General features: G+C 63.5%; 6 protein-coding genes across 18 annotated transcripts; 2 read left to right on the top strand and 4 right to left on the bottom strand.

Moving 5' to 3' along the window:
• Window positions 1–42: 42 nt before the first annotated feature.
• On the bottom strand, window positions 43–1745 carry PMVK (phosphomevalonate kinase). The gene is made up of 5 exons (XM_079329459.1): window positions 1626–1745; window positions 1425–1488; window positions 707–859; window positions 510–639; window positions 43–307 (listed from the first exon to the last, which is right to left on the bottom strand). Exons 1-5 carry the CDS (start codon window positions 1706–1708, stop codon window positions 171–173), a joined length of 567 nt encoding a protein of 188 aa, XP_079185585.1. The 5' UTR covers window positions 1709–1745; the 3' UTR covers window positions 43–170.
• Window positions 1746–3077: 1332 nt separating this feature from the next.
• On the bottom strand, window positions 3078–6604 carry PBXIP1 (PBX homeobox interacting protein 1). The gene is made up of 11 exons (XM_079329397.1): window positions 6524–6604; window positions 5904–5982; window positions 5601–5709; window positions 5449–5516; window positions 5211–5355; window positions 4905–5117; window positions 4799–4822; window positions 4643–4716; window positions 4433–4558; window positions 3395–4344; window positions 3078–3313 (listed from the first exon to the last, which is right to left on the bottom strand). The coding sequence occupies exons 2-11, from the start codon at window positions 5961–5963 to the stop codon at window positions 3256–3258; spliced, it is 1827 nt and encodes a 608-aa protein (XP_079185523.1). The 5' UTR covers window positions 5964–5982; window positions 6524–6604; the 3' UTR covers window positions 3078–3255.
• Window positions 6605–7324: 720 nt separating this feature from the next.
• PYGO2 (pygopus family PHD finger 2) lies at window positions 7325–8971 on the bottom strand. Of its 2 annotated transcripts, XM_079329428.1 has the most exons (3): window positions 8801–8968; window positions 8673–8722; window positions 7325–8597 (listed from the first exon to the last, which is right to left on the bottom strand). In XM_079329428.1, the coding sequence occupies exons 1-3, from the start codon at window positions 8922–8924 to the stop codon at window positions 7524–7526; spliced, it is 1248 nt and encodes a 415-aa protein (XP_079185554.1). In that variant the 5' UTR covers window positions 8925–8968; the 3' UTR covers window positions 7325–7523. The 2 variants fall into 2 exon arrangements, with proteins under 2 accessions (XP_079185554.1, XP_079185553.1); XM_079329427.1 differs by having other exon boundaries at window positions 8673–8971.
• Window positions 8972–9252: 281 nt separating this feature from the next.
• Window positions 9253–19286, bottom strand: SHC1 (SHC adaptor protein 1). Of its 11 annotated transcripts, none has more exons than XM_079329392.1 (14): window positions 19176–19254; window positions 17098–17191; window positions 13397–13558; window positions 13128–13198; window positions 12763–12826; window positions 12399–12518; window positions 11962–12015; window positions 11815–11866; window positions 11508–11634; window positions 11241–11409; window positions 11008–11068; window positions 10734–10901; window positions 10386–10648; window positions 9253–10147 (listed from the first exon to the last, which is right to left on the bottom strand). In XM_079329392.1, the coding sequence occupies exons 1-14, from the start codon at window positions 19214–19216 to the stop codon at window positions 10019–10021; spliced, it is 1575 nt and encodes a 524-aa protein (XP_079185518.1). In that variant the 5' UTR covers window positions 19217–19254; the 3' UTR covers window positions 9253–10018. The 11 variants fall into 11 exon arrangements, with proteins under 11 accessions (XP_079185518.1, XP_079185519.1, XP_079185520.1 ...); XM_079329393.1 differs by having other exon boundaries at window positions 10734–10898; window positions 19176–19245; XM_079329394.1 differs by lacking the exon at window positions 19176–19254 and adding an exon at window positions 19066–19131.
• Window positions 19287–19316: 30 nt separating this feature from the next.
• CKS1B (CDC28 protein kinase regulatory subunit 1B) lies at window positions 19317–20272 on the top strand. 2 transcript variants are annotated; one of them, XM_079329465.1, is made up of 3 exons: window positions 19337–19490; window positions 19833–19960; window positions 20027–20272. In XM_079329465.1, the coding sequence occupies exons 1-3, from the start codon at window positions 19432–19434 to the stop codon at window positions 20077–20079; spliced, it is 240 nt and encodes a 79-aa protein (XP_079185591.1). In that variant the 5' UTR covers window positions 19337–19431; the 3' UTR covers window positions 20080–20272. The 2 variants fall into 2 exon arrangements, with proteins under 2 accessions (XP_079185590.1, XP_079185591.1); XM_079329464.1 differs by having other exon boundaries at window positions 19317–19490; window positions 19833–20272.
• Window positions 20273–20517: 245 nt separating this feature from the next.
• On the top strand, window positions 20518–23498 carry FLAD1 (flavin adenine dinucleotide synthetase 1). Its single transcript, XM_079329407.1, has 7 exons — window positions 20518–20728; window positions 20817–21576; window positions 22011–22158; window positions 22352–22450; window positions 22531–22720; window positions 23106–23179; window positions 23261–23498. The coding sequence occupies exons 1-7, from the start codon at window positions 20567–20569 to the stop codon at window positions 23394–23396; spliced, it is 1569 nt and encodes a 522-aa protein (XP_079185533.1). The 5' UTR covers window positions 20518–20566; the 3' UTR covers window positions 23397–23498.
• The last annotated feature ends 701 nt before the right edge of the window (window positions 23499–24199 follow it).

Raw genomic sequence — 24199 nt, 5'->3', positions numbered from 1 at the left:
TGTGTCCCTTTCCCAGAAATGAGACACAGGCCTAGCGTGGCAGTGGTTCTCAGTGTCAGAGCTTTATTCCATAGCAGCAAGCGTTAGCAGGAGGTAGAGGGGGAGATGCTGAGGGGCTGGGGGGAAGAGGGGATGATGCAGTCCCCAGGCCCCAGTGGAGAAAAGGGGAGCTATAGGCTCCTGTGGAGTGACTGCACCAGCATCTCCAGCTGCTCGCCCAGGGCCACCTCATCCCCATCATTGGTGATCACCCAGTCAAAGGCCACTCCCTGGTCCAGGCCACACTCAGATTCAGCGTCGTCCACCCCTGGCAGCACAGAGCCCAGGGAGGGTCAGGATTTGTCTATCTGTGCCCCCATCATGACCTCACCCCCCCAGAGCTGGGAGCCTTTACCCAAAGCCTCTTGCTCCCACTGCCAAGGAAGGGTAGGGGAGGCAGCAGACCTGTGCCCATTGGGCAGCCCCAGTTTTGGTGTCACACTAGGTAAAGCTGCCCCTCACTTGCTCACCAGTGACAAAGACCCAGTTCCTCCTCTTCCTTGTCTCCTCAGAAGCCACCACCCGCACAGTCTGCACCACGTCCCCGAAGGCATCCCGGAACCACTGCACATCCGAGAGGCGCCGTGTGTCACTCACCACCTGCACAGGGGCTCCATCAGCACCTGTCCTCTGTCCCCAGAGCCCCTGTGTGCTCCCCAAAACTCACCCACACTGGCTGCAGTGCCCCCTGGACTGCTGCCCGGCAGAAGAAGCCGGGGTCGCTCTGGCGCTTCTCCTCGCCCCAGCGGATCATGTCCTGACGGAACAGCTCCTTGTAGGTGCTGGCATCCAGGAGCCGCTCAAAGTCCAGACCATGCTCCTGTGGGGAAGGGGGTTCAGTAGGCATGGCCTGGGCCAACCAGCACGGCGTGGCACAGCCACAGCTGTCGTGACATGCCATGCCTCAGCACAGCCTGGTGGAACGGGGTGGCTCAGTATAGCACAGCATGCAAAAGCCTGGCACGATGTGGTACAGCGTGATCGTGGCATGGCACAGCTTGGCACAGCATGTCCTGGCATAGCTCGGTGTGGTGCAGCATGGCACAGCTCAGCACAGCATGGCAAAGCATCAGATGGCACAGCACAGTGCAGCAGGGCAGGGCACGGCTCAGCACTGTGCTGTAGTACGGCATGAGCACGGCAAGGCACAGAACTGCAAAGCACATGCTTCACACAACTCAGCGTGGCACGGCACGGCTCGGTGTGGTACGGTGTGAGTGCGAGCCGGCACAGCACGTGGAAGGACACGGCAGCGCCGGGCACGGCGCAGGATGGGGTGGCACTGTACGTCATGGGGTGGTGTGGTGTGAGCGTGGGACGGCACGGCTCGGCAGCGTCCTGGCACGGCTCGGCGGCTGTGACAAGGCTCGGCACGGCCGCGGTACCTTGGCGTACTGCTCCTTGAGTGGCCCGGAGAGGCGCAGAATGGTGCAGACATCGGGGCCCAGCCTGTGGGAGAGGGGTAAGCGGGACGGGCACTGGCACCGGCTCGGCCAAGTCCCGGCCTCCCTGTGCTCCGGTGTTATCCCCCATAGCCCGTGCCTTCCCCGCCCGCACCCCGGGCCGAGTCCCGCCCCGCCCGGTACCGGTTCCGCAGCTGCTCGGCCACGAAATCCTTCCCCGATTTCCTCTTCCCGCTCAGCAGCAACACCACGCGCGGCGCCGCCATGGGCGCTCCGTGCGCGCCTGGCCCCGCCCCGCCAACCCCGCCCCGCCCCGTTAACCCCGCCCCGCCAACAACGCCCCGCCCAGCCGGCTCCGCCCCGCCCCGCCAACCCCGCCCCATTAACCCCGCCCCGCCAACAACGCCCCGTTAACCCCGCCCCGCCAATTCCGCCCCGTTAACCCCGCCCCGCCCCGCCAACCACGCCCCGCCCCGCTAACCCCGCCCCGCCGGTCTCACGGCGCCCCCTCCCGGACAGGGCCGGCACCGCAGCGAGGGTGACGGCGGGATATGGCGGGTCCTGCCCCTCAGCACCCTGTAACCCCCAGCACCCTGTACCCCCAGCATCCTGTAACCCCAGCATCCTGTAACCCCAGCACCCTGTACCTCCAACATCCTGTACTCACAGTATCGTGTGCCCCCCAGTATCCTGCACCCTCAGCATCCTGCCCCCCCAGTATCCTGTACCCCGAGCATCCTGTACCCCCCAGCATCCTGTATCTCCAGCATCCTGTACCCCCAACAACCTGCCCCCCAGTATCCTGTACCCCTCACTATCCGGTATCCCCAGCATCCTGTATCCCTCACTATCCTGTACCCCCAACAACCTGCCCCCCAGTATCCGGTATCCCCAGCATCCTGTACCACCAAGCATCCTGTACCCCTCAGTATCCTGCACCCCCATCATCCTGCCCCCCACACCATCCTGTACTCCCAGCATCCCGTACCCTCAACATCCTGTTCCCCCAGCATCCTGTATCCCCCGGCAGCCCTCTGCCCTCCCCTTCCCCCAGCACCCCCATGTCATCCTCACACCCTCCATTCTCCTCTGAAACTCCCTTTCCCCAGCACCCTGCTCCTCCCAACACGCCCTTTTCCCCAGCATCTGCATTCCCTCAGCACTCTTCCCCCAGCAACCCTAATTCCTCTCCTACACCCCATTTTCTCCCAGCATACATTTCCCCAGTACCTCTTTTCTTGCCAAGCACCCTTCCTCCTCAACATCTCTATGCTCCCCTCTGCACCCCACTTTTTCAGCCGCCTCTCACTTCCTCCAGCACTTCCCTTTCCTCTTCACTATTCCTCCTCTAGATCGCCATTTTCCCCCAGTATCCCCAATAGCCTTTCTTCTCCCCCAGCAACCCCCTTCACCTCCAAAACACTGTATTCCTCTCTGCACCCCCTCTCCCCTAGCAGCCCTTCCTCCTCCCTGCACTCCTTCCTTCTCTCTCACAGCACCTTCTTTCCTCACAGCACTTGTTCCTTCTGCTCTCCCTTTACATGCCCTATTCCTCCTTTGAACCCCCATTTCCCCAGCTCTCTTCCCTTAGCACCCTCCCTTCTCCACACCCCATTTTCCCCACACCCACACAGCTCTGCCCAGTGGTGACTTTATTCATAGTGGCAGTGCAGCATCACACAGTGCATTTGATAAGGGATGTGGCCCTACTTGGCCCTACAGGGTACAATGGTAGCCCCCAGACCTCCACAAACAGCATGTGGGGAGCCCTAGCATGGGGGTGCTGGCACACTACTACGGTGCTCCCTTGGCTCTACCCACGTGTGCCATGCTGCCTTGGGGCTCTCTGGCTCCACATGTTCCCGGAGGAGCTGCAAGAGAAGGGGAGATGTGATGGGGTGCAGAATGGGGGAACCCCTGAGGCCCCCCCAGCACCACCCACCCCAGCTCACCCACTGTAGTGCCGCAGCATGTACTCCTCGAAGCCATCAACCGCCTTCTTGCTGCCCCACTCCTGCCACGCCACCTCCTCAAGCAGGTCCTCCACATCATCCACAAAATCAACAAACCGCAGGCGGTCGTGGGCAAAGACACCGTCAGCCCCAAAGGCCCCATCCAGCTGTGGTGCCAGCCTTCCAAATTGTTTCCCCAAGCCCAGCTGCCCCATGAAGCTCTCCAGCAGTTGCAGGAACTGCACCTTCTGCACCGGCTCCAGTGCAGCCCCAAGCACTTCCTGGCCTTCCTTGTGGGCACAGTCAGTCACCCCAGAACAGCCCTGCGGTGCCCGGTACCGCCTGAGCCCGGGCACCTCACGGGAACCATGGTGGGGGTGGCTGTGAGACTGCTTCCCCCAGGCTTTGCCTGGCTTGTGCTCACGGGGGGTCCGGGGATCCTTCTTGTGGGGCTTGCCATGTTCTCTCCTCTCCTGCTCATGGGGGGACCCCCTGGCGCCATGCTGCTTTTGCCACTTGCTCTCCTTCTCCGCCTTGAATGGCTTCTTCCAGGGTGTGGAGAAGGATCCCGACCCCTCTGCCTCCAGCTGGGCCAGCTGCCGCTCCAGGGTGCTCAGCTCCTCCACAAGCCCCCTGAGATCCCCATTGCCCCGCGCACGGCCCAGGGTGTCCGCCAGCTCCCGCCGCAGTGAATCCAGGCCGCCGTGCCGCCGTGCCGCGGCCTTGCCGTGCCCTGGCGTGCCCGTGGCCCGCAGCTGCTCTGCTCTGGGCTCCCCTGCAGCCTGCAGGCGCTGCAGCTCAGCCCGGGCCTCCCGCAGCGCCGCCACCTCCCGCTCCAGCGCCGCGCGCAGCCGCGCGTTCTCCGCGGCCAGGCTCCGCTGCTGCGCTCCGGCTGCCGCCGCCTCACCCTCGCTCCTGTGCAGCAGCGCCTGCAGATCTTCCTTGTGGGCCTGGGGCAGGGGTGGGGGGCTGTGAAAGAGCTGGAGGCGGGAAAGCAGCTCCAGGACACAGCACTGAGACACGGCGCTTGGCACCAACCTGTAGCTCTGCCTGCATGAGCCGGATCTCCTGGTTCTCTTTAGCCAGCTTGTCCAGGAGCTGGCTCATGGATTGCACACTCTGTGAGTCCCCAGCATCTGGCAGAGGGGGCTTCTGCTCAGAGTCCTGGAGGACAGGAAGGTTGGGAACCCTGGAGGCATTGAGGACACCTTGTTCCCTCACTCAGCCCTGCTTGAGACCCCTCCTTACATTGCTGTCTGTGGACAGCAGAGACTCCTGCTCCCCAGCACCCAAGTCCCAGCTGCTCACACTCTCCACAGGGCCTGCAGAGAAGGACACGGGGCTGAACGTCCAGGGTGCTGCAAGATGTCCCCCTGCCTGGGTGGGTTAGTCATCTGTACTCACCATCTGCCGTGTCGTAGATACCACCTGGGGAGAGGAGGGGACAATGAGGGGGATGTCTGGACCTTACCCTGTCCCCAGGGCCTTAGCTACTGGGAACCCCACTTACCAGTGATGATCAGCAGCCCCACAGCAACCATTGCCAAGGCACCCAGCAGGTACTTGCTCATACTGAGCCCATCATCATCACTGTCTGCTGTCCCCCGGTGTGGGGCAGGCGTGACACTGGGGGGCCCAGGATGGGGCTTGTGGCCCTGTCGCCACCGCAGCCCCTCTGTGTTATTGTCACTGCTGGTAGAGCTCACATCTTCCACTGTTGACCCTAGGGGGAGATGAGAGGGACCTCCAGGGCAGGTCTACACCTAAAGAATGCCAGTACATACTCCCCCAGGCCAGTCCCCTATGAGGCTCTGACCTGCTTGAGGGGTGTCAGGGCAGGGCTGTGGCTCAACCTCAGCATTCAGCTCCTCCTGCTCATCACCTTCCAACCTGCTGGGCTCTGCAGAGCCATGCAGGGCAGGTGCTGCCTGCACCATGGAGTCCTCACACTCCTCTGGGTCCTGCAGACATAGGCACCGGCACATGGGGTGTCCCTCTGTGGGGAGCAGCCCACCAGTTCCAGCTCAGGCCCAGGCCTCCCGATTCTGACTCACCCCCTGCCTGCTGCCCTCAGGGCACAGGGTCTGGCTGGGAGAGGTAGTGGCACCACTGGTGGTCACAGCTGGGGAGAGGCAGAGCATGGAGATGAGACAGTGGCACAGGAAGGTGACACCAGGTCTGCCCCATACCCATGGTGACTGCCTGCCTGTGACTGTCTCCTGGGTGCCTTCATCCTCCTCCTCCTCTGGTTCCTCATCGTCAGATGTGTGGGAGGCTGAGTCCTGCTCTGGACCCACCGTGTCAATGGGCAGACCCTAGGGGAAGGGGGGACATAGGGAGACACCTTTAGCCCCAACTTCCATGTGCCCCGCTCTGCCTGCAGGCTCAGGGTGGCTCTTGGAGCTGTGTGCGGGGGGCCTCCAGCTCTGGGAGGCGTGGGGCGCATAGTTCTGAGATGTTGCCCTGGAGATCTCAAGCACTGAGGGTTTGGGGGGTTGCCAGCCCTCACCTCACTGCCCGCCAGCACCCAGCTACTCTCTGAATCTTTGGGATCCGATTTCTCCGCCATAGGGACAGTCCAGTGCAACCTGCAAGGAAATAGACGGGCGGACGCGCAGACAGCGGGACAGGACCCAGCTCCCAGTACCAGCTGGATGTGACCGAGAGAACCACGGTCCGGGTACCAGCCAGTCCCTCCAGTAGCTGGGAGCTTTTAGGGAACTGTCCCGGTGCACCGGCTCTGCGGCTCCACCCCCACTGACACCAGCTGCCACCGCGGAGTATTTTTAGCCGGTGATGCCGCCCAGCAGGTGGACGGGACACGCAGAGCCTGGCGTGGGGAAACCAGGGGCCCCGGTCGGGATCGCACCGCCCCAAGAAGCGGCAAAGCAAAGCGGCAGCACTGAAAGTGGGTCCCGAGCAGCCCCCGCCCCTCTCTCCCGCCCCCTGACCCGTCCGGGACCCAGAGCCGCCCTGGGGGTGACGGCTCCGCCACTGACCCCCCCGCTCCTCTCCGCTTCCCACGGCTTCGCCCGAGGCGCGCCCGCGCCCCTGAGTCCCGCCGCGATGTCGGTTCCGGCCTGGCAGCGCAGCCGCCTCCCCGTGCCCGTGCCCGTTCCCGGGCGGTACCTGCGCCCGCCGCGTCCTGCCCGGAACTTTCCGCGGGGCCGCGCCGCCCCCGGGCCGGGGCGCGCACGTGACGGCAGCGGCCAACCGCGGCCCGCGGGGGGCGGGAACGAGCCCCGAGCACCCGCCCCGCGGCACCGGGCACCGGCCCCGGGCACCCGCCCCACAGCACCGGGCACCGGCCCCGAGCACCCGCCCCGCGGCACCGGGCACCGGCCCCCGGGCACCCGCCCCGCGGCACCGGGCACCGGCCCCACGGCACCGGGCACCGACCCCCACGGCACCGGGCACCCGCCCCGCGGCACCGAGCACCCGCCTCGAGCACCCGCCCCGCGGCACCGGGCACCGGCCCCGGGCACCCGCCCCACGGCACCGGGCACCCACCCCACAGCACCGGGCACCGACCCCACGGCACCGGGCACCCGCCCCACGGCACCGGGCACCCGCCCCACGGCACCGGCCCCACGGCACCGGGCACCCGCCCCACGGCACCGAGCACCCGCCCCACTGCGCACCCGCCCGCTACCACACACACACACACCGACACCCCCGGACACCTTCCTCGGACACACACCGACACGCGCGTTTAAGAGTTTTATAACGACGGTACAAAAAATTTCCGTTAACGATTGGCTAAAACGGACGGACCTGGGGTGGGGAGTGGGTACCGGGAGCATCCCGAGCACCGGAGCAGGGGGCACCAGGACCGCTGCACAGCCCAGGAGGTGCCCCCTGCAAGGGCAATGAGCTGAGGGCAGCACTGTGGAGCACCAGGAAGCCTCAGCCCTCAAAGAGCCGCTGCACACAGCACAGCGCTGACAACGGCACAGCCAGCACCGTCCCAGAGCTCCTGAAAGGTCCCGCTGGCAGGCAGTGCCTGGTGAGCAGCCACAGCCAGTGCATGGCAGTGCCTCTCTGGTCGGCAGGGGGGTGACAGTTACAAAAAATGGGGGTTTGGTCCTATATCATGGGGGAAAGCTGTTCACGGCAGCTGAAGGGTGGCTCAGCCGTCGTTGGCGGTCACCAGCTGTCCCATGCCCTCCCGGATGTAGACCGACTGGATCTCCTTGGTTTTGAGGCAGAAGTCGCAGGCCCAGACAGCAGAGGCCTCAGTGGTGAGCAGCCCGTAGGCGTTCTCGGTCATCCCCGTGCACTCTCGGTGGAACCACTTCTGGCAGGAGGCCTCGCACAGGATGGCATCCTGGTCGTCGTTGACCTCGTTGCGACAGGCCCCGCAGGGGTACACGAGCCCTGGGGGTGGCTGGTGCCCGGAGGTGCTGGTGGCCTTGCCGGGGGGGGGCAGTGGGAGGCTATTGGTCTCAGGGGTGCTGGCACTGCGGCCGGCACTGTTGGGGGCGAAGCCAGGCTGTGCCCCGTTGACGGTGGCGGGGGAGCCCGAGTGCTGCTCCTGGGCGAAGGTGCTGGGGGGAGGGTTCTTGCCCCCCTCCTCGCTGCTAGCCGGGAAGCTGGGATCCGCCCCAGGGAAGGGACTGGCTGTGGGAGGCAGGGGTGGCATGTTCTGCCCGGGGCGCTGCATGGGCGATTGTCCAAAGAGGTTGCTGGGTTGGCTGAAGCGCTGAGCCACTGCCGGTCCCCCGGGGGGGTTGAGGGCCGGCCCGGGGCCCATGTCCCCCCGCGGGGGCTGCCCCATAGTGGGGGACATCATGGGCCCGAAGCCCGCAACAGGCCCCTGCATGAGCTGCCCCATCGGGGGGCTGAAGTTCTGTCCGAGGGGCTGGCTGAAGGGCTGCCCGGCGAAGGTCAAGCCCCCCGGCTGCACGTAGTTTGGATTCTGGGGGGGCATGCTAAAGGCCGGGCCCATCTGCCCGGGGGCGAAAGGGGGGGCCTGCCTCCGCAGGGGCTGCGGCCCCCCGCCGTAACCGGGGGGCACCTGCGGCGACATCCCCCCCTGCACGCGGAAACCGCCGAAGGGGACGGGGCTGCCCAGGAAGGGGGCGGGGGCCGCCCCCACCTTGGGGGCCCCGAAATCATCCTCGAAGGGATTGGAGGCAACCAGGTGATCCACCATGGGAGTGGGCGGCGGCGCGAACTCCGAGAGGTGCGAATAGGCCGGGCCCTGCGGGGAGAAGGTGGCGGTCAGGGGTGCTGCAGCCCGGCCCCGGCCCCCGCGCCGCCCCGAGCCCGGCCCTACCTGCGTGTTGGATTTGCGCCGCTTCTTTTCGGGGCTCTTCATCTGCAGCCCTGCGGGGACAAGGGAGGCCGCGTCAGCGGGGCCGGGGCGACCCCCACCCACCCCGCTCCCGGCCCAGCCGCGCTCACCTGCCTTCCCCTGCTTCCGGCCGGGCCCGCCGGCGCCAGCGCTGCCCGCGGGGTGCGGGGGCCCCGGCGGGGGCGGCGGGGCCGGGACCGCTCCCTCCAGCTTCTCTGCGTGCGGGGCCGCCATAGCCCTCACAGCGCGCGCGCCGCCGCCATGGCTCGAGCGGAACCGGAACCCGGGCGCGGCCAATCACACCGCGCGGGGGGCGGGGCGAAGCGCACACGACGTGTCAATCACCGCAGACTCCCACCCCACCCCTCGGCCGGACCAAACCAAGTGCAGCGCGACGGAAGGGGGGGGGGGGGCGCGTGAAAGGACCAGACGGGACAAACCACGTATGAGGCCCTGGGGGGAAGGGAAAGAAAAAGGACGAACTGCAGCGCCCGTAGGGTTGCACAGGGCGGAACCACCCGCCCACAATGACCCCCCCACCCAGCTCACACCAGCCAGGGCCTAGAGAAATACCAACTTTAATACAACCGCCAGTTCCTTTGGTATAGCGGGGCCAGGGCCCTGGGGCTGCGAGGGGCGGGGTACGCTTTGGCTTGGGGGGAGTTACACTGTGCATGCAGGGGGGGCCTCCCGCCAACCCCCCGGGGCTGCCAGAGTCGGGCAGGGAGGAAGGGGACGTGGTGGCACATGTCCTGGAGCACAAGCATGTCACGGATGGGGTACAGGGTGCTGGGAGCATGGGGGAGGCTCTGTAACCAGCCCCTGCCCTTGCATAAGAGTGTGGGACCTGCGGGGTCAAGGCACAGAGTTAACACATAAAGTGATCCGGTACGGTCGAGGGCCGCGTGCTTGGAGGAGCAGAGCCCCCCATGGGCCCCCTCCTTGGCCCAGGGGCCAGAGATAAGGACAGGCTTCCTCTGGCTCAGGGGGACTCAGCCCTGCCAGTCTGAGCCCCTGCTGGTGAGCACAAGAATGGCTGTGGCACGACAGCAGGGCTGGGTTTTGGTAGGAGCTGAGCTGCTCTCCAAAGGCTGGAGCTGGAGGGGCAGGGGCTTTGCAAGAACAGTTCCCCACCCTGCAGGCACTCACAGCCTGAGCCCCCCATGGCCACCAGCTCCAAGTGGTGAAAGGAGAGAGGCCCTGTCCTCAGCCAAGTCCATGCTCAGTCCTGGTTGGAGCACCTAGAAGAGTCAGAGGGCTCCCTGGGGCATGGAACACGGCCAGAGGGCTGCGCACTGGGGGTGCTGTGCACTGGGGTCCCTGGGCGCTCACAGTCTCCTCTCCACTGGCTGCTGCAGGCACATCTCACTGCCAGCAGAGATGATGGGCAGGTGATTGTCCATGTGGTAGCTGATGAGGTGGCTGACGCTCTCAAAGCGATGATCTTTCGTCCGCACCTGGCGGGCAGGAAAAGGAGTGCTCAGGAAGCTGCCAGTGCCCATGTGAGGCCAGAGCCACCACCCCCCATGGCATGGGCAAGACACAGACCTGGGGCTGCAGTCTCAAACCCATGCTCCCACCTCTCCATCCCCAAAGTCAGCCCAGAGCTGTCCCCTGATCAGCAAAATGCTCTGGTGGCTCTCATAACCCCTAGAACGTCCCAAGCTCCCTCCCCAGGCCCCTACATGGACTCACCACTCCCTCGGGATCGACAAGCAGCAAATGCTTGGGCTGCCCACCCTGCAGGCCAGTCAGCACGTACTGGCCCGGGGTGGTGATGCTCTCCCGCACCAGGAAGTCTCCGTTCACCTTCAGCAGCTTCTCAGCCTCCTTGCGGCTCATTTTGCCGTGGTACCAGGGCTCCCGTCTCAGCTGCTCCTCCATGGAAGCCACCACCTGGGCAGGGGGCAGCCCCACAGGCACAGATGGGGGCACACGCAGGGCATCTTCAAAGGGCTCTGCAAGGAGAGAGGAGCAGGGGAACCATGAGCAAGCACACAGCCACCTATCCACTACCCTGGCTGCAGCTTCCATCCCACTCACTCATGTCAAAAAGGTCCCTCTGTGTGCTGCCATTGGCTGTGGCTGGGCTGCTGGCAGCTGAAGCTTGGCGGGTCTTGTCCATGTTCTGCACGTTGACGTAAGATGGGTCATCAAACAGGTCGGTGCGGCCAGATGTGCCTGCTGCAGCTGGGTATTTCTCTCTCCCTGCTACCAGGAGCACTGTGGTCAGCAGGGCTTCAGCCCAACTTGGTCCCCCACCAGTGCAATCAGGATCCATGAAAGAGGATGGAGCCTGGCACACCCATCACATTACCTTGGGCAGGAGCATGCTGCTTCTGGGGGTCGTACTCCCCACCGGATGACTGACCGACAGGCTGCAGGGAGAGGCACTGATGAGCCCCCACACCCTTTCCTGCTCATCCCCCTTCCTGCTCCCCACACCCCAGGAGACTTGAATAACCTTCAGCAGAACCCACAGCCCAGCTGGGGTCCCTATATCTCCCTCACAAGTTGGTGCCTCCTCAGAGGACACACCCAGAGCCTCACCAGTGTGGCACCCAAGTGATTTGGGGTCTGAGCAGCCCCATCCTGCAGCCGCATGTCCACGACCCCCCCAATGGGAGGTTCCTTGCCAGGGAAGTCGTTGTAGTACTGGTGATCTGGGGCTGGTTCCTCCTCTTCCTCATCCCAGGCAGAGCCATCAAACCCTGCCATTCTGGGAGAGCACAGTACAGATAAGTCTGTGACAGCAGCCACAGTTGCATCCCCTCTCCAAAACCACCTTCCTCCCTGTCACACAAGTCCTGCTCTGACCTGTCGTGTGGGGTCACCAGCTTGGGAGGGTTCTTCAGGTACTGCTTGAAGCGCAGCTCGAAGGCCTGCCCAATGGTGCTGATCACATCCTGAGCCAAGCCTTCAGGACACTCCAGGATATGGCAGGCTGGGTAAAAAAACGGTGGGATGTGATTGTGGAACTCCAGCACTAAGGTTCTTCACCCCTGAGCCTGCCCTGCACACCCCAGAGCTTTCTCATGGGTCATCCAGGTTCCCCCCCTGCATTGAGCTGATTCTGAACACCTCCAAAGTGGGGGACCACTGAGGACCCTTGCAGCAGCCTCACCTCTCTGATTGACGGGGTCTTTGGCAACATAGGCAACATATTCAGCTGTGTCCTGTGGGTGAGACAGCAGCAGTGAGCCAGGGCTGCTGGGGAGCACTGGGCCCCACACCTTGGGAGGGGGCAGGAATGGGGACCCTGAGTACTCACCGGGTCTCCCCCTGATGCGAAGGATATAGACTGCATGTGGTGGTTGGCAATGATCTGCAAGGTGGAGAGTTTGTTGGACACAGCCAGGAATTTCTTGTCACCCACCCAGAGGTAGCACATCCCGCCCCTCCCAGGGCTGACCTGCCATGAGGGTTCAAAATCCTCCAGAGCCCTGGTTATGAGCCACAGATCACCAAGAAAAAAACTAGGACATCACTAGGAGTGGGGTCAAAACCAGGAGATCTGGCCCCAGGCAGGATGAATTGGGTCTCATGTCTCCAGGACAGATCCCACAAAGCACATGGGATATTCCTCCTATCTCTTCATCCCCAGGAACTGTGGGGACTGGGGGCATCCCCTGCTCCAGCAAAACCTGGGGTGAGGTACATGAGGATTCCTGCTTATCCAAAGCCAAGCCAACCCCTCCCCACTCTCACCTGCTTGCAGTCTGAGGCCATGAGGTTGAGGCTGCTGGTGGAGATGGTCAGGGTGATGGGCATGCCTGCAAACTTCAGGTTGCTCTTGCCCAGGATGGAGTTCAGGGAGCGGCTGCAGGGCTAGAGGCATAAAGTTAGTGTAGAGAAGAGGCTCCCCAGACCAGACAGGCCAGCAGCAGGAGGACAGGGCACAGCAGAGATGGGCACCTTGAACTGACCACTGGCTCTGGCCAAGCCTTGGTTGTGAGATCAGAGCCCTGGGCTGACCAGCACAGCACTGCCAGCTAGGCTGGGATGTGGTCCTTGGCCCTGTGCCCCAACCAGCCATGCACATTCCCCCAGCAGCTTCCCAGCCAGGCCTCACCTTCCGTCTCCTCACGGCTCCCTTGGCACCAGGCACAGCCTCACACACCAGCCCAATGGCCTCCCTGCAGGGAGTACAGAGAGATGTTCGTCCCCACAGAGCCTGCCTTGCCCCAAGACTCCCCAACCACAGGACTGAGGACACAGGGGTCAGCACAGGAGAGACAGTGAGACAAAGTGGAAGCTCTCAGGCAGTGCCAGCTGGGGCTCTTTGCCTGGGCAAAGTGCACTGGAATTAGTATTTGATGGGCTGCAGCAGCCCCTGGCCCACACTGAAAGCCCCACATGCTACCAGGAGCTTTCCTAGTGCTCAACTTCCTCACCCCTCCCTAAGAGGAGCCCCCCCTGCAGAGAGGCAGAGCTCACCTGGTCACCTGTGTCCTGGTGTTGAAATCCAGAGCCCTCATGGACTGGAGCACTTCCACACAGCCCATGTACTGTACAAGAGAGCAAGGAGAGCTTGGCTAGCCGTGGAGTTTGTCCCCCATGCAGCCAGGGCAGAGGCTGGGGCCTCAAGCATCCAAGCCCTGGGAATCTCACTGCTCATTGCCCCGCTCTGCCCCCCACCCCTCCCCCAAAGGGTCCAAAATCCCCCCAGTGACCCTTCCCCCTGTCCCCCAGTCCCCAGCACTCACCCGGACGTGGTAGGAGACCCCGGAGCCCATGACCTTGTCATCGGGATGCAGCCAGCCACGCGTGGGCTTGTTGACGAAGCTGCCGTGGCGCGTCCACTCATCACCCCCCAGCTGGCCGCCTTCCACCCGCGTCTTCTTCCCACAGCTCAGCTTGTTCATATCCTGGGAACAGACAGTGACAGGTCTCACTGAGCCGGGGCTGGCAGCACCCCCTGGCACCAGTGCTGGCATCCCAAGGGGAGCAGCTTCCCCCGGGCTGCTGCTGGCTGAAGAGCCCCGCAAGCTGAGCAAGTTGGCGGGATTGGAGAGCTTCAGGTTGGCCATTTTGGGGAAGAAGGAGCAGAGGGTGGTAGGGCTCTCCTCCAGCTCAGGTGAGAGCTCCCCGAGAGGTGCAGCGTGGCTGAGGGAGGAGGAGGACAGGGAACCAGGCAGAGACCGCATGCTTGCAAGGGACTCCACTGGAGAGGGCGGGACTCCCGCCACGGCCTCCTCCGGAGAGGAGACAGACTCGTTCCGCAGGTGGCTGTATTTGCTCTTTTGCAGGAGATCCATGCTGGAGACAGGTGAGAAGGGCCACAGCCGCCCTGTTCAGAGTGGCAATAGGGTGGGTGCAGCCAGCTGGGCCTCACAGGGGCCCCACAGAGACTCCGAGTGCCTGCAGGCGCCGGGAAGCTGCCCCCAAGCAGAAGCCCCGGCTGAGCTCTGAGCCAGGTCCACGGCAGCCCGGCATGGCTGGCAGGGAGAGCTGGGCGTGGGAGGCTGGGCGGAGGGTCCAGGGGCTGCCCTGCACTGTGCAGGCACAGCCGATCAATCGTGATCGGCGTCAGGAAGGATGTGCAGATCCGTTCAGACTGAGAGCAGCACACCACAGCAGGGAGGAAATGGGGCTGCAGCGACACCCTGGGGAGCCGCTGGCACAGGGAGGGGAGCTCAGAATGCTCTGTCCCCAGCCTGCAGGTCCTCAAGCCCCTTGTCACTCCAACACCAGGCCAGCAACAAATCCCATTATCTTCATCCAGGTCCAGATCCAGCTCCCTCTGCCCTGCTGCTGGATTCAGCACGGCCACCCTCCGCCCCACAGCTCACTCCAGCCCCTGTGCTGCTGCCCACTAAGAGAAAATCAAAAGCATGAATATTTAAAGCCCGGAGATGAGGCAGACACAAAGCACATCCAAGCCCATCCCAGCCCTGCTCCGAGCACTGTCCAGGAGGGAGCAAGGTCCTTCTGTGGCAGCCAGCGCCGCACAGCCCACGTGCCGGTGATGAGCAGCTGCTGTTGGCTTGCCGGGCTCTGCTGGGGGGAGCAGCGATGCTGAGATGACACCAGTGCTCGCAGCTTCCTGGAATACAGGGACATGCAGTCCTTTGAGAGCACAGATCTTGCCTGGAGGGCTGGTGGGAGAAAGAGGAGGACGGCCAGGAGTAGGATACAGGTAGGCTGTGCGCTGGGCAAGGCAGGGCTCAGCACGGTTCCCTAGCCGCGGTGGGGAGCCTGTGGGAGAGGCTGCAGCTAATCGCTGCTGCTTCCCGCATCCCAGCTGTTCCTCCCGGGAGAAGAGATGAAGGGGCTGCGGCTGATCGGAAGAGCTGTGCTGACTCACAGGCGGCGGGGCAGGCTCTGCCCGCGGCGCGGGCTGCGCTGGGGCTGGGGCGCAGCGCAGGAGGGGCTCCCGGCGAGGGGTGGGGACGCAGCGCTTATCTGGAGCAGAAAAATCAAGGTCACAGGCGGAGCTAGCGGGAGCGGGCGGCGAGAACGTGCCGGGGGGAAAAGTTGGCCCCTTCAACCTCGGGGAGCTGGGCAAAGCTCCCACCTGTGGATCAGGGGGGCTCAGGGGAAGGTCTCCCCGGTTCCCCATCCCTGATGCGCTTGCATGCAGCTGCCGCTTGGGCCAGCGCGACTGTGCTGCCTTACACAGCCTCGGCCCCACCGAAAGCCAAGAGCTCTCCGCCCTCCACCACCTACGGGATGAAGCAAGGAGTTCAGACAGAACCCAACCTCCTGACACAGCACAAACCAGACCCTTACAACCACCAGGTGTCCTGGCCACCAAACCAAAACTGGGTAAATCCAGGCCAAGGAAAAAGCTCTCCCTGCTTGGAGACCTTGCCCAGCACTGCTTGGTATGGCAGCACCCTGCCCTACTTCACAAAGCCTGGCGCACTGCCATGGGGACAGGGAAAGGAAAGCCAGAACAGGGCTAGAAATTGCCACCTACTCGATGCCAGGGGCTGTGTCAGTGACAGCAGGCCCATCACTGAAGCATCTCCTTGGCCATGCACACTAACTCAGTGAACCCCAGCCTCCCCACCCCAGCCATGGTGGTCTCACAGGCACAAAGAACCCGTGCTGGCTGCTCCACAAAGTGCTTGTCCCCTCCAGGGGCCCCCGGCTGCTCGGCGCTGTGACCTTCCTGTGGCCGCAGCACCACTCCTCTGAAGAAAAGCAGGAAGCCCGGAGCCAGGAAGTCGCTGGCCCTGTGAGGGGCCAGTGCAGCCCTGCTGCTGCTAGGGGAGCCTGGCTGGGCAGCATCAAGTGGCTGCAGAGCAGTGGGGTTTGTCCATGATGGACTGGCCATTGGTTGATGTGGGCCTGGGCTTGCCTGGCACGGCAGATCTGTGAGTCCTGATGCTTCCTCAGGATAAGAGCAGGAGGGAATTGCAAGGAGGCAGGAATGTCTCCTTGGCCCCTTCCCACCACCCCAGGGCTTGGAGCAGCCATCACCTCCAGGCACCAAAGGGCTCATGAGCCTCCCAGCTGAAGCCCCTGCTCAGACACATCTCTGCTACTCTGCCAGAGTAACTCCTGATTTTCTCAGAACCTTCGAGGCCAGTCTGCCCACATCACTCAACAGCCTGTGACAAGATGTATCACAGCTCCCAGCCCTTAGAGACCAGAGGTGCTACCATTGTAACCCCCCAGTCCAGAATCCACCCCAGGGTATCAGAGCTCTCTCTCAGTGGCCTCTGAGCGCAGAAGGCAAACCAGGAGATGTGCAAAGGCACAGAACACTGGCCCTGCCCCATACCACAGGCTACAGCCCTTCCTCTTGCCAGGAAGGGGATGCCAGGAGCTCCTGCCCGTGCAGCAGAGAATGAGCAGGGCACCTGGAACTACTGACCCCAAGGAGCTCTGGGGACACGTCCTGGCCCAGCTGCTCCATGTGCCCTGGCATCACAGAAAGACAACGGATCAAAAGAAACAGAGGGATGTAGATTACTGCAGATACCTGAGACTTCACACACTACCTGGATCAAGGAAGAAAAGAAGAGTGGGGACACTCAGGGCTCCGCTACCATCATCCTCCCTGGAAAAAACTGGGAGCTGAGTCAGAGGTCTGGAACATGCCAGTGGTTTGGCAAGAGATCACAGCAAGGTGAAGATGGCCAGACATACAAACCTTGACCTGACCAGGAGACCCCCCTCTGTCCAACTGCAGCCAATGCTGAACCTCTGAGGCAGGGGTGAAGCAAAGGAGAACATTCAAATCCAGCCAATAGCTGATTTTTCCCCCACGCATCACAGCAGCATCAACAACATTTATGCACTTCTGCACACAACCTCTCCTTCATTCTGAAGAGAGGAGGGGGGGTTAGGAGATGCCAGTGGAGATTTGGGGAAGAGGCTGGAGACCTCCCAGAAGGCAGAGGAGGCAGGCAGGATCCACCACCGAAGCCACTTAGCCCTCCACCGAAGTCCTTACCACGTACTCCATCGCCGGCGGAGGGCGGGGCAGGGCAGGGCAGGGCAGGGCAGGGCAGGGAGCAGACACAGCCCCTCTCGTCTGGCACTCCAACCTGCGGTTCGGGGACAAACAGGGAGTTAGCCAGCCCTGTCCCAGCCCGCTGAGGTGGGGCCATGGTGCCAAAGGCAGACCCTGCTCCTCCAGGGAGGATGGGGCTGTGGTTGCTGTGCAGCATGCTGCTCATACAGAGGGTGAGAGAAACCAGGAAGCCACCTTCCTCCCACTGGAAATAAGATGGAGATGGGATGCACTGGGACAGGAACACGAGGCTGAGCCTGGCAGTGCTTGAGCCATGCCCAGATTTGCAACTGGCAAATGGTATTGGGGGCCAAGAGTCACTCTGTGACCCAAGAGAAGCATCGGAACCAATCCCTGCCCAGCTCAAAAAACAGTACTGGAACAGTACTGCAAGGAGGAAGAGGCAAGGCAACTCAGGGGGGCAGAGCTGCCCCCTCTTCCACCTCCTCAACTGGTACCCTGATGCAAAATTATACACAGAGCCCCCAGGGCTGTGTTCCTTCCTCTCAGGAGACCAGTGAAGACAGGAATCACGGAAAGAGTCCAGAAGGGGTGAGCTGGCAGAGGCAGGAAGCTCTGTGAGGAAAAAACAAGGCAAGCAAAGCAGCAGCAGATCAGGAGCTGCTGCTCTTCTCTTCTGCCCAGCTGAGGCCAGGCCAGTGGAGCAGTGCAGGACAGCAGACCTAATTTACTGCTTGGCAGCAATTGTACCTTTATCTGCAGCCTGTGCCAGCTGTCATCATTAGCTTGGAAGGCAAGGAGATAAGGAGGGCTATGCTTGGCAGTGACCCCTGCAGCACTAACACCACTGCAGAGGTGGAGACCAGGCCCTTTGGACATCAGGCACCAAGGCTGGTGCCAGGGAAGGAGCATCTGCACCCGGAGCCAGAGTGCTCAGCCTTACCAAAGCCCATTTGTGTCCCCCCCTGAGGATGGGACACTGCTTTGCACAGCTCCAGAGCTGGCCCAGCCAAGGCATTCCCCCACCAAAGGGCAGTGGGTCAATCCTCATGCCCTGCCTGGCTGAGAAGAGTTGCCATCTTCAGCCCCTGCTGCAGGCTGATGCCAAGGCAGCCCTGACAAGCACTGACAAGAAGTGCCCTTTGCCCACAGACTTCTTGCCAACGTGGCAAGCAGGGCCCAGGTCACATTTCCTTAGAACCACGGTCTATAACCTGTGTGATGACCCCACCTAAGAGAATCAAGGGGAGAAGCAAGAACAGATGGACACAACACACTGCTGGAGAGCAGACAGATGTGCAAGGGAGAACAGCTATCCGTTCACAACAGCTGGGCAGGCTCCAGGTACTCACTGCTGCCTTACTCTGAAGCACAGAAAGCAGGATGACAGGAGGGCAGACTCCAGCACCACAGAGGCCGAGGAACTCTCTAAACCCAGCCGGTGCCTGCTGAAGGTCACGCCAGTCTTGGGGCTCGGGGTTCCCCCCAGACCCTGGAGCGCCTCTACAGCTCTGCACCTCCTCCCGTGTCTCACAGCAGCTCGGGGAGGGTCACACGCAAGCGGCCGCCACGGCGGGTGGGTCACCCCAAGATCTCAGCACGGTGCTCGCTGCTCCAGCCCCCGTCGGGCCAGACACGGCAGGGTGCGGGCCTGCCCCACAGCTCGGCAAACCAGGCGGCTGCGAAGGGCGGCTCGGCCCTCACAGCACAGCGCAGCACAGCGAGCGGCCGCGTCTCGGGGGCGGCTGCGGCAGGACCCGCACTGGTCCCGCAGAAGGCGGCGGCGGCGGCGGCGGCGGCGGCGGCGAGCGATGCGGCCTCAGTCCGGCGACACTGCGGGGGCACCGCGGGGCCTGGCCCTGGATCCCGGGCCGTGCGCGGGTCCCCCCCCTTCTGCCACGCGCGCGCGCGCGCGCACCCTCACCGCCCCGGCCGGCGCGCGCTCACCGGGCACCATCGGTCACGCGCGGGTCTCGCGCCGCTCTCCGCCGCTCCCGCGCTCGCGCGCCCCCTCTCCCGGCTCCCCTCCCCCCGCCACCGCACTCGCCGCCACTCACTTCCGGCCCGCGCCCCTCCGGCGTGGCCCGGCTGCGCCCATTCCACGTGACCCGCCGGCCAATCACAGGCCGCGCCCGGCCCGCGGGAAGCGGCGCCGCGGCCTCTCCGCCTCGCGCGAGCTTCGGCCAATGAGCGACCGCCCCGCCCCGCCCCGGCGCGGCGCCAGCCAATGGGCGCGCGGGGCGGCGGTGTTTGAAAGCGCCGCGGGGGGCGGGGGCGCCAACGGCCGCCGAGGGAGGGCAGCGCGGGTCTGTCATGGCGCACAAACAGATCTACTACTCCGACAAGTACGATGATGAGGAGTTTGAGTACCGGTACGGAGCGGGAAGGGGTCCCGGAAACATCTGCTTGATAAAGATGCAGAGATCTCGGTTAAAGTTTACCGGGGCGAGGGAGGGAAATGCCACGATTACATACAACGGCGGGGTGGAGAGGCTATTAACGGGTCGCTAGTGGGAGGGGAGTGGTAGGCGAGTCATCGCTCCCTAGTGAAGTAAGAGGGGAATGATCCTGGTAACACGGGAGGTCCCGATAAGGGTTTTGTATCGGGACACAGTGCTCGTCCCGTTAACAGCTCCCCGGTAGGGAATCTCCGTCCTGGGGAATGAGGGGGTGTCGGGGGTGCTCCGGTGTTTACTGAGAGATGCGGGGCGCAGGCACGTGATGCTGCCCAAGGACATCGCCAAGCTGGTGCCCAAGACCCACCTGCTGTCGGAGTCGGAGTGGCGGAACCTGGGGGTGCAGCAGAGCCAGGGCTGGGTCCACTACATGATCCACGAGCCAGGTGAGCCCCGCGGGGGAGCGGGTGGCGCCCAGCGGGCCCGGCCTGACCCCCTCTTTTGCCCCGCAGAGCCCCACATCCTACTCTTCCGACGGCCATTGCCCAAGAAGCCAGAAAAGTGAACGGCCCCTGGTGTGCCGGAGTTCACAGTCCTTCCACAATGACCAAGCACCTTCCTCCTCCGCCGCGTTTTTCGGGGGCTTCACCCCCTGACCCTCGATCTGCCTGGGCGCCGTTTTGGCGCCTCGGCCTTTGGTTCCGGAGGCCCTTCCCGTTGCGTTGCCTCCAAATCTTCAATAAAGTTGTGTTTGGGAACTGTGTGTCTGCAGTGCCGGGAGGCGGTGGGGTGGAGGGCGAAGGGGGTCCCGTTACCGCGGTCTGTCCTGCTAGGGCTTCCCGGAGAGTCTGGGAGACGGACGGACCCCCGGTGCCCACCGGAGCGGGCTGCACGTGCCGCGCCGCCGTCCCCGTCCCCCCCGCGATGGTTCCGTCCCCGCAGGTCCCGCCCCCCGGCCAATGGGCGCTGGCGGGGCCGTGTGACGGACGTGCGGGCGGGCCCGTGAGCGCGCGGGGCGGGGCCGCGCCGTGCGGGGCAGGCCGGGCGGCTCCATGTGGGGGGTGCTGCGGGCTGCGCTGCGGGCTGCGGGGCGAGTGGGCGGGGCGCTGCGCGCTGCCGCCTGTCGCCCCATGGCTACTTCGGGCCCGGCGGCGGTGGCCCGGGGACCCGCCAGCACCGCCGGTATCATCGTCATCGGCGACGAGATTCTCAAGGTGCGCGCGGGAGTGGGCATGGGCTGCGGGGTTGGGGCGGGCTGGGATCGGGGCACCCCGCCGTCATGGGCGCCTCCGTTCCCCTCAGGGCTACACGCAGGATACAAACTCCTTCTTCATGTGCCGGCGGCTGCGTGGCCTCGGCGTGAGCGTGGCGCGGATCTCGGTGGTGCCCGATGACGTGGAGGCCATCGCCAGCGAGGTGGCCGCCTTTGCTGCCCGCTTCACCTTCGTGCTGACCTCCGGGGGCATCGGCCCCACGCACGACGATGTGACCTTCGAGGCCGTGGCCAAGGCCTTCGGGGAGAAGGTCGTCCTCCATCCCGAGCTGGTGGCCCTGGTGCACAAGTTCTTTGGCAAGACGGAGGAGCAGTGCCCCGAGATGAAGCTGGCTCGCGTTCCCGAGTCCTCCCGCCTCAACTATGGCACAGACGGGCGCACTGGCAGCTCGTTCAAGTACCCGCTAGTCAGTGTGCGCAATGTCTACATCTTCCCCGGCATCCCGGCACTGCTGGAGCGTGCCATGGATGGCCTTGCTCACCTCTTTCGCAGCAAACAGACCCACTTCCACTCCCGCACCGTCTATGTGGCGTCCGATGAGATTCGCATTGCCCCCGTGCTGGACTCGGCCGATGCCGCCTTCCGGGGCCGGGTCAGTTTGGGTTCCTACCCGGACTGGACCAGCAACTACTACCGGGTGAAGCTGACCCTGGACTCGGAGTCGCAGCAGGATCTGGAGGAAGCGTATTGCTTCTTGATGAGGGAGCTGCCAGCGGGTGTTGCTGTGCCGTCAGTGACAGACTGTGTTTCTACAGCAGCTGTGGAGGTTTATGGCCTGGCTGAGTCAGGTACTGGAAAGAGGTGCTGCAGCACAGCTCTGTGCCTCCACGCTTCTCCTGTGCAGCCTGTCAGGGCTGGGGCAATGGGAACACCAGCCTGGGAGCAGAGCTTGCCTGTTGTGTTGTGCTGGGAGGCTTGAGGGGTGTTGCAGCTGCAGTGGGCTTCGTTCCACGCAGGTGGGAATGGGACCTGTAACCTCAGGGCTGGTGGTGGCAAGGTCTGAGAGCACAGTGTACAGCAGTAGCAGCAGTGCCACAGTTCCCCAGTGCCTTCATCATCCCTATCACATTGTGGCCCAGATCTGTGGCTTGAACAAGCTCTTGGCTGTGGTGCCAACAACGGCTCCGCTATGAGATGTATCCAGAGGGTGAAGTGCCATAAGCCCTGGGGCCATGCTGAGGGAACATGAGCTGGGCAGACACCAACTGTCCTGTCCTGGCAGGCTCGGCCCTGGGGCAGAAGGTGGCAGCAGCCCTGCAAATCATTGAGGAGGCTTTGGACCAGTACAGCCTGGTCCAGCTCTGCGTGGGCTTCAACGGGGGCAAGGACTGCACAGCCCTGCTGCACCTCGTCCATGCTGCTGTGCAGAGGTACCCACACATGGGGCTCCAGGCTGGGGCAAGGCTGAGGGGTGCTGCAGATCCTGGCCAGGGCTCTGGGGCTCTTGCTTGCTCCACCCTGAGGCAATGACTGGGTTCCTGGAGTCTGACTGTTGGGGACTGGACGCTGCCTTGCTTCCAGTTGCCATTGATCAGAGTCCAGCTGCACTGGGTCTCTCTGCAGGCGGTTCCCAGCGAGGCAGGAGAGGCTGCAGGTGCTCTACATTCGCATTGTGTCCCCATTCCCTGAAATGGAGCAGTTCATTCAGGCAGCAGTCCAGAGGTAGGAGGCAGAGTGGGGTGGGCTGCTGTGCAGAGTTGCAGTGTTGCTTGCAGCCTGCAGACAGCTGCCCACCCTGCCAGGTACGGGGTGCAGCTCTGCACTGTGGAGGGCTCCATCCGGGAGGCGCTGGCCCAGCTGAAGGAGCAGCAGCCTCAGCTGGAGGCTGTCCTGATGGGAACACGGAGGACCGACCCCTACTCACGCACCCTGACCCCCATGTGTGCCACAGACCCTGGCTGGCCGCCTTACATGCGGGTGAACCCCTTGCTGGTATGTGGCCTCTGTCTGCTGTGGGGCTGGGACTGCTGCCACAGGGCCTGGCAAGGGGACTTGATGGGGCTGGGAACCAGCACTGATCCACCCCCATCCTGGACAATTTCTCTGACAATTCTCACTCTGCCAGAGTGTCTGCTGCCCCACTGTGCAGCTGTGGGTGCCCCTTGCTGCAGCAAGGCTGCTGGGTGCTGTTCAGCAGGGCTCATTCTTGCCTGCTGGGGGTTTCCCTGTGTTTGGGGAGGTTCTGGGAGGTACAGTGGTGCTCTGATGACCATCTGGCTGTCCCAGGTACTCTCCAGGAAGGTCTGACTTGCTTCCCTGGGAGGCAAGGAAGCAGCCTTTTGTCTCTGCCTCAATCCCTGCCCAATTCTGCCTGCAGGACTGGACCTACCGAGACATCTGGGAGTTCCTGCGCAAACTCTTTGTCCCCTACTGTATCCTCTATGACAAGGGGTGAGTGCCCAGTGCTGCCCTTCTCACATGCACAGCCAGTGCTCCTGGGTGCAGTGCTGCAGCTGCCTCTTCCCTCTGCAGCTACACATCCCTGGGGAGCATGACCAACACCCAGAAGAACCCAGCACTACGCTACACTGATGCTCAGGGCCGGGAGGGTTACAGGCCTGCCTACGAGCTGGAAAATGAGGAAGAGGAGCGCACCTCCCGCCAGTGAAGGGCCACGCTCTGGGAGGCTCCATGGAATGCTGCTGCGAGTGACATTGAATAAAGCTGCTGCCTGTCAGCACTAAATAAACCTGCTGCAGTCTGCACTGCACTGGCACGTGGCTTTGTTGAGCCCTGAGGGCTCCATGGGGCAGGAGCGGGTGGAACAATAGGGTCCCCAGGTTGTGCCCCCTCCCTGCACCCACTATTGGGGAAGTTTTGGAAATGTGGAGAATGTAGCAGGTTCCAGTGCTTGCCAGGGTGTGTCACCACTGCTGCCTCTCCCGCCGTGTCAGATCCTGATTCCTCATGGGCCATGCAGCTCTCCCGGAGCATGGCAGCCTGTCTGCAGGGTGCTTCCCAGAGAGTGGCACGGGTACAGGCACTGGCACTGCCAGCACCTGCTGCCACCTCCCTGGGGCTGCGCCTGGGCTCCTGGCTGCTGCGGCTTCTGCGGGAGTGCATCTACCTCCTTCTCTGCAGCTGGTGCATCCGTGAGCTGCTGGACTAGGGAAAGCCCCCCCCAGTGTCACAGGAGCCCCGTCAGCCCCTGCCTGCCCTGGTGCTGTGGGTGAGTGACCTGTGGTGTTTGGGGGTGGCAAAGCCCAGTCATGGTGCTCCTGGAGTGAAAAGGGCCTGGCCATGGTGTGAGGGGAGACAGAGAGCCTGGCTGTGGTGATTCTGGGGGTTTAGAGGGTGTGGCCTTGGTACTGGTCAGTGGGTTGTTACCCCTGTGCCTCTCTCCCCTCCTCAGGACTGTGCTTGTTACCCTGTGCTGATGGAGTTGATGGACCTCTGGCACTGAAAACTCTG

Source organism: Erithacus rubecula (genome assembly GCF_903797595.1).
Source record: "Erithacus rubecula genome assembly, chromosome: 33".
Lineage (NCBI taxonomy): Eukaryota > Metazoa > Chordata > Aves > Passeriformes > Muscicapidae > Erithacus > Erithacus rubecula.
The sequence above is the reverse complement of the archived record's forward strand: the minus strand, read 5'-3'. Positions and strand labels throughout refer to the sequence as shown.